Source organism: Chironomus tepperi, unplaced genomic scaffold, assembly GCF_022539635.2.
Source record: "Chironomus tepperi strain 1889 unplaced genomic scaffold, CSIRO-AGI_Ctep_v1 contig_84, whole genome shotgun sequence".
NCBI classification, from domain to species: domain Eukaryota; kingdom Metazoa; phylum Arthropoda; class Insecta; order Diptera; family Chironomidae; genus Chironomus; species Chironomus tepperi.
The window spans coordinates 949,042-957,273 of NW_027226206.1; the positions used below are offsets into that span (position 1 = coordinate 949,042).

The 8,232-nt window shown below is 31.9% G+C and overlaps 1 protein-coding gene across 1 annotated transcript; it reads right to left on the reverse strand.

The window, feature by feature from the left end:
* Positions 1 to 1,556: 1,556 nt before the first annotated feature.
* VhaAC45 (Vacuolar H[+] ATPase AC45 accessory subunit) lies at positions 1,557 to 4,900 on the reverse strand. Its single transcript, XM_070634021.1, has 4 exons — positions 4,714 to 4,900; positions 3,256 to 3,614; positions 3,083 to 3,168; positions 1,557 to 2,573 (listed from the first exon to the last, which is right to left on the reverse strand). The coding sequence occupies exons 1-4, from the start codon at positions 4,803 to 4,805 to the stop codon at positions 1,833 to 1,835; spliced, it is 1,278 nt and encodes a 425-aa protein (XP_070490122.1). The 5' UTR covers positions 4,806 to 4,900; the 3' UTR covers positions 1,557 to 1,832.
* Between the last annotated feature and the right edge of the window lie 3,332 nt (positions 4,901 to 8,232).

Genomic DNA, 8,232 nt, shown 5'->3' on the forward strand with positions numbered 1-8,232 from the left:
ATGACTAGTTCTAACGTTTTTTTGTCCACTCGGGGGAATAATCCTGGGAGGTCATGGATCACAATTGATCTGTCCGGCTAGTTGAGCAAGTAAGTGGAGTGATCAGCAAGATGCTTAACTCAAATCTGGTGTAAAAGCTGCAAAATCATCAGTTCGAGTTCCCCAACATTCCCAAATTTGTGCTTTTTAAGAAGTTTAGTATTTTCGGAAGCCTAATGTACCAAATCCAGACACAATTTGAGCTCTGAGCAACGTTGGAATTGAGAGTGGTTTAGGAACAACCAAACAGAATAGAGATCATCATCCAATTCCACACAAAATCATTCCATCAGCCTATAAATTTCCTTTCCATCTTATTTGTTTCCACCGATGTTTTATGAACAACATTTTGAAAATGAAGCTTCACCTTGTTTCACACGAAAATCTCATCTTTTAGTGATTCACGAGGATGTGTACTTCTTCCATCATCATTTCTCCTTCTCCCTACTCCCATTCAGGTTCAAGTTCATCATTATTATAAAAGAAATTTGTGAATTTCAAATCAGATTTGTGTATCATTATGTCACACACTTGTGAGTGCTCGTGAATGGAAGTATACAATATGTAAAGAAGAAAAAAAAAACACAGATAAACGAGCTATTCTTGAGAGTTGAATTGTGCACATGGAAAATTTATCATCCATCCATTCATTCATTCACTTTATTCCTCCTTTAAGATGCTTGTTATATTCATATAGAGATGTTTGTTCACATATACAAATAATGTTATTGTTGAGCACATGAAATACACTTGAATTCCTCAATATCTTCTCCTTGTGATGCTTGTTATAGCTTTTGTTGGAGAAAAATTTGAATGCTTTCGAATGAAAATTCCTCTTCTTGTGTATCTACATGTGTGTAGATTCTGTTATTATGTGTATGAAGTAAAAAAACGTAATTTTTGTGTCATTTGTGTCGATTACAAAAGATGGAAGCAGATTTTCAGTTTATTGACATGAAGAAGGGTTGAGGCAATTTAACTAGAAATGTATGTTAAGAGATTTAATATAATTAATGAACAGAGTGATCAGACTAAGTGTCATCTTGTTGAAAATTAAATTGTTGACACTTCGTTTCTTGTTATCTATTTCATGGAACCAAGTTAAATGTCATGAAATCCTAGAATTGTGTTTAAGAAAGCAATATCAAATTCAACGGATTTGTAATATTTAAATTGCTTTTTGATTAAATGTGTCTAAATCTACTCAATATACAAAATTTTAAATGAACAATAATAAAACTGTCAATTAAAGAACTTCCAATTCATACCAAATTCAACGGATTTGTAATATTTGAATTGTTTGAAATTAATGTGTCTCCGCTAAATCGAAGAAATATTAAAAACGGAAAAAAAATTTAACGGATTTTTAAAATTTGAATCGTCTAAAATCTACAAAAAATATTTCTTGGATGACAAAAATGATCGAATTCAAATTTCAAAAATCCGTTAAAATTCAAATCAACCTTTATATTTCATAAATCATCTGAAATCACAATAAAATCATTAATACTCATCAATTTCTTTTCTACCCGAGTGTGATCCAACAATCTTTTTTATTTTCAAAACAAGTCCTTTAAAATATGTTATAAACAATTTTAAAATAAGTTCTTACAGTACGTTTTTGAATTTTAATTTAACATTTTTTCCAGTCACTTCCTCATCATCCACACAACAACAACAATCACACTCCACTTCCTCACTCTAATTAATTTTTTATTTTGTTTTCATAAATAAATGAATGGAATATTTTGTGCATTTTTAAGGCACTTTGTTCTATAAGCCTCAATAGCTTCTTACTCTGCAGCATTGATGATGATAGTCTTGCCTTTTGGATCATCAAATTTATCCATAGTACGGATATCCATCATCATGGAAATTCCATAGGTCAAGATACTGACCATGATGAAGATAACGAATAATGCACCCCAAATTCCAGGGCTGAAGAATCCAACACAGTCTGAAACATTTTCTGAGAACTTTCTGGGTTCATTTGGATCAATTTCTGTGCCTTCAAAATCTGGCTGGAATTGGAATCCAGTGAATCTGAGATGACGTGTGAAGCTCTCAACATAAAGATCACCACATCCGAAGCTGTGTGTATATCCATAGCCAACAACTGCTGTTCTTGGATGTAACTTCTCCTTGCTTTCATCCATGTCATTATATCTGAATGATGTTTGCCATGTACCAGCTGAAATTGATACTTGCAAGACAACTTTATGTCCTGGTGCTTGTAATGTGATTGCTAATTCACTTTCGGTGACATTTGAGACAGTCATTGTGAATTCAGATGCAAGAACTTCAACATCAGCAGCATCTCCACTTCTTTCGGCGTAGATGAATTTCTTGAATGCAAGGAGGGCATTTTTGTCTTGGAATACTGTTGTTAATGTTTCGTCGGGTGTTACATCTTCTTCTTGTTGCTTTGGCTTTTGTTTTGGTGGTGCAGCTGTTGATTTTGGTTCCTCTTCTGCCTTTTCTTCAACTGGTTCAGCTTCACGCTTGACTTTGTGCTTGATTGATTCGGAATATTTCTGTGGAATGGAAATTGGAAGAATTTTGTATGAATTAATCAGTTTGATTTTATGTACAGGCATTGTTCTGCCTATTTAGCATTCAAATTTGCGAGAACAGAACGATTACAAATTTAACGGTTTTGCAATATTTGAATTTTCCACAAAAGATTGTATCACTGCTAAATCTACAAAATTGTGTCTTGGCTTGAAATTCAAATTTGAGAAGTTCGTTAAATTTGAAAATGCGACTAAACATTCTCAAATCACCAAATAAATTGCATGATTAAGTACAGATTAATCACAAAACTGAACCATCATGATATCATAAATATCAAAACAGTAAATTCTAGACATTGTCACGTGACTAACATAATTAAATTTTAATGGTTCTATTTATTCCAAAAAGGAAGTCTATTTTGATTAGAAAGTCATGCAAGAAGTCAAACTATTTTTGGAATAATAAACTAGAACAATAATCGTGAGCTGTCTGCCTGATTATTACCGTACGATAAAATTAAAGTACTTACGAATGTTGGATGAATGGATGTATAAACGGCAATAACATCTCCGTATTGTGACTGAAGTTGTTCGAGTGATTTGCTGATCAATTTATCTGTTCCATAAAAGAAGTAATCCCAATATTAGTTCCATTGCAACAGAAAAACACACAAAATAGTGTCAAAAGCTGTCCATCACTTACCGTGCTCAGAATAGTCTTCTGGACGTTCAACATCATCAAGATAAACGAAGAGAATTTTCTCACCATTGAAAGTCACTTCCTTCAAATCATTGTCATTTGTGACAGTAATGCTCTTCTGCTTACCGAATGCATTGATCAATGAATCTACAGGATGTTCGACAGATGACAAATATGTCTTGTCGGTTTTACGTAAATTTTCAAAGCATGTTTTTGTGTTCAATTTACATTGACTCAAGTCCTCAACTGACAATTTATTCTCAACAAATACGACTGTCAATGTGTCCTTATCAGCTTGCGATTTTACTAAAGTTACAAATTCATCACCGTTTAAGTGCTGTAATGTTGGCAAAAATGTTGGGCTGAAAAAAAAAATCGAAATACAGAATTAGTTAATTTATGCATGAATCAAGTAATTTATAAGGATTTTCATGTCATGTGACTAAAGCTCTACTCTTTTGCTATTAATTTGATTGTGTTGGTTTCTTTATTTGATATTAATGGGGATTAATGTTGATTTGACTGCTTGTCTGAATTCATAAAAAAATTAACGGTTAGTAAATATTTGAAAAATAACGGTTGTAAAATTTTTGAATGAGCATAATTTTCAAATAATTTTTGACCGTTATTTTTCAAATATTTTTTGACCGTTAATTTTCAAATCACATTTTTCACAAATCTTAATTTATATCACAAAATGCGCTAAAAGCCACGCCAACCGAGTATTTCACAAACTTTTAAACGACTTTATCACATACACATTTAAGTATTCATTATGCAATTAAAATTCAATTCAAAAACCTCCCATAATCACAATTAATTACCCCTAAAACTTACTGATATATACTTCTTTTTTTTAGTTTTTCAACTGTAATTGATTATTCGACATAGAAAAATAGAGCCGAGTGAGAAAAATAGAGCCGAGTGAGAGAGAGGGAGCTCAAGAGGAAGGAAAAGGAAAATTAATATGTAGAAGAAAAATTGGATTTTCGAGGGTCTGATTAATGTCATGCGATTAAGATTAAAATCTCAAATTTTCTTCGTCTTGACTTTCCTTTTATTCTATATGTGCTATACTTAAGCATGTCAACTTGAAGTTAACTAACATTTTATGTAGAATTTTCGTGTTGCTGGATGTTTATCAAAATCTGGATGTTGAAATTCATTAAAATTCAAAGGCTTTAAAGTTGTTTATTGATTGAATATCAATGAGTTGTTGATATTCATGTACGGATGGATCTTATTGATGGGTAGTTAATGCATGAAAACATGAGAATTATGTAAAATATACGGAAATCTTGTAACAAATAACAATCAATCAAATCCTTAATATGAGCAATGTCCCTCATTAATCCTCACTCCAGCACACATAATAGCTTTTCCATTTACACAATATTTTCATGGAAATTGTAATTTTCATAAAGGGTGAATAAATTAAAGTTGAATTTTCCTTATACTTACGATTTATTGCCGAAAATGAATGCTGGAACATTCTCACCATTGATTTGGGCAGCTAGAGCAACTGCAAACAGTGCTAGATACAACTTAAACATCCTTAATCACGTGAAAATGAGATGAATTTAATGAACTAAATTTTTTCTTTACTTTAAAATTACTTAAAACCTTACACAAAGTCACGTGACTATTGAACGGTTCTAATGTGTCGGTTAATCGAGGTTCAAGTTAAAGCGAAGCTGCGCGCGCATAAAAATTTGAATTTTTTTGTAACGGTTAAAACTTTTTTGACATACTGATTGATAAATTATGTTTTTAAGCAAATATACAACTTAATTCGATGTAAGTTCTATGTAATGCATTCAGATTCATTAATTGCTAAGTCAATAAAACGGTCGTTTATAATTTAAATCCCTTAAATGACTTAAATAATTAAATAAAATTTAAGAGTCAATTAAACAAAGTCAGATTTTGCACAGAACATGGAATTCCATATAATAACACCATATCCTTTTAATTTCTTCAATACCGTATTAATTTCTTCTTCATACCTTCTCTAAAATGCAAATTTAAACCATTACGAACCAACAATTTATCCATTTATTACAACTTTTTTTTATAGCTTACCCCTACGAAAATAGGGGATTATTTTTGGGGGCTGTTCAGTTATTACGTAACGTCGTAAAATGTCATTCTTGATCTTGAGTTTGTTAGGTTGCCTTAAAGCCTTAGACTGCCTTAGACCATCCTAAAACTGCTATTTAATAAATGAAAGATCCATAAAGAATTCCTGGATATGAAGTCTAATATGTAAGGGCTTAAGCATCATGGCATAGGACGGTTCTATCAGCTGACATTCTGTAGATGCAAAAACGGATAACTTGTACAAACTTAGAGATAAGGCCTTCAACAGAGTCAGGTACAAAGCCTTTTATAGTAACTTTGGTTCCACATCGAAACATGATTCCTGCCGGTTCCAGTAAGTCAATAACAGTTACTAAGTATGTAAGGGTGCCGTAGAAGTTTTAATACATAATAATATGTTTAGACAATGTCAATTTGGTCTATAAATCTACATACTCAACTGACTTCATTTATTATTGACCCTCTCACAATTGCCTCCCTCGTTCCTAACTATAATAATAATTTGCGAATAAAGTCGCTGAATGAAATGTAAATTGATTCACTCATAAGCATTAAAATGATAATTATATGCGAGGTGAGCGATTATCTAAAGTGTAAATCTCAATTTAACCGATTTTCACTTGAATGAATAAAAAGGCACGGATAAATGTTATACAAAGTTGTTTGGGTATGGTGAGGGGTTGGGTTGAGGGGAGTAAAAAAAATAATAAAAATAAAATTTATCATCATGCATACACAAAACAGCACACAATACACATTATTACCAAGTACAGTGCCGAGTGGGAATACACAGAAAAAAAAGAAAGTTTTTCATGCTTTTAATGTAGAAATTTATGCTGCAATTTTCATGATTACATTGTTGGACAAATTACTTTCAATTAAAGTCCATCACGCACTTAAAATTAATGCTTTTTGCTGACTTTTTTTCTACAATTTTTGCTGAGGAAGCACATATGTTTTTTTGGTGAAATTGTAGAATCTGTCTGTGACTTGATAAGTTGAGCGCATTACAGGTTGTAGATTTGTTGATTATTATTGAGTTTACTGGATCTTATTCTGGATGTTTAAGTGAATTTTGCAACGGTTTAATTGAATTTACTTACTAATTTCACTGGACGAACAGATCAATTGTGATGTACGGCCTCCTTCAGATGCCTACTGATAATGGCCGAATAGCAAGATTCTGCTTGCCAAATTCTAATACCAAATGTAATACTGTCTTTGTCAACTGTTTTCATCCAAGATTTCTAACGGCTTTTCGAAATTCAAATAAATTGAACTTCATAAAGTCGCGTTTACAACAATTTTTTTACTGAACGCTCCTTCAGTACCTTTTTGTGAGCGTGAAAGAAGGCAAAATCAGGAAAATCTTTAATTTAATTAATTTTTCTCACTTTCAACTCATAATTTGTTATTATTTATCTTTTAATTCATAATAACCATCATAAATTCTCTTAATTCAATCCAAAAAGAAGTCAGACAAAGTAAAAACTACAATTCCGTCATCCCTTAAAACAAGAAAATATTAAAATTCACAGCGACTCAACATGATTGCAGAGGAATTTGAATAAAGTGAATGAGTCTATAAAGTCAGTTGCAACAAATCGCTTCACATTAAAATTAATGGTTGAAAGGAAAAGAAAAATTGTTGGAACAAAAAAAAGGAAAAACTGTAACATAATGCGAAAAAATGAGAAATGCACGCGGTGTAAAACGTTAAAGCTTTTTTTAACCGAAAGAACTACAAAGGCAAGATTGGATAGTGAAAATAATGCGAATCAACGGGAGCTATTTCGATTATTTTCTCTGATAATGTTTTATTTCTTGCTAAACTCATTTATTCACACGAATTACCTACTTTAGTTCTGACTATAGAATATTTCGCTTACACACTTAATCTATATGCATGAAAATAAAGAGTGAGTACGAAAGGAAACAGAAAGTAATCGACCTACAAAAACAAAAAAGCTGGTAGAAAAGTCACTTGGGGGTGATTGACTGAGGTGTTTTGGGACTTTTTCATGAGCTAAATTGATGGAAGGGATTTAAATAAAATTTTCATCAAGTAAACATTGATTTGTTTACTGTCAGTTTAAATCAAAATTTGTCAAATATACAGTCACCAGCTTGATTTTGTGAATTAAGTCGGACAAATTGTGGATCCACTCAATCAATCCAATTCAAGCCACACCCAAAAATAACCAATTTTCATTAGAATTTCTTCATTAATTCAAATCTAACCTGTAAGGTAAGTTCATGAAACGTAAAAAATTTTCATTGCATTTTCATTCGCGAGAACATAAATTAAATGATTCACACGTACCGTACATACGCTTATAGTACATATAAAAAAACTTTAAATTACAATAATAATCATCATCATTGTGTTGTTGAAAGCTTCATTTTCATTGTTTATTTCTTTCTCACAAAAAAATATATATATTTTAACTTATTGCTGTAAGCACCAAGCATACAACATTTTCCAACAACAGTGACTATGATGACGACGATGATGGTTGGAAAAAAGAAGTACGCACGTAGGGTTGGAATGAAAGAAAAAACGCGAATGAGGAGAAATTCGAATTTTCATGGATTTACATTTCATGGCATTTATAAACATGCGATTGTTGCGAAATGGTACGCGTTTTGTTGTATGTTGTATATATACGCGCTGAGAGAATGAATTGTGCTCTGTGTATAGAGCCACATAGCACAGTATGTGATCTACCACAGATTTTATATTTTCATTCCTTTTACGTTTTCTTTTGTTTTCGATGGAGGCCGCAGTTTAAGTGCAGTTAGTGGTAATCTTGATGTGGGGCTTAAGGGTGCAGTTTGTCTTTGTGGGGATTATTGGTATGGATATGATATGGTTGATCA

What these genes read in the sequence shown, in the direction of transcription:
- VhaAC45 (XM_070634021.1), bottom strand. Translation starts at nt 4,805, where the DNA reads ATGTTTAAGTTGTATCTAGCACTGTTTGCAGTTGCTCTAGCTGCCCAA. An exon ending in TTCATTTTCGGCAATAAATC is followed by an intron (nt 3,615 to 4,713) that starts GTAAGTATAAGG and finishes TTTTTTTTTCAG; the next exon opens with CCCAACATTTTTGCCAACAT. An exon ending in CATCCATTCATCCAACATTC is followed by an intron (nt 2,574 to 3,082) that starts GTAAGTACTTTA and finishes TCCATTCCACAG; the next exon opens with AAATATTCCGAATCAATCAA.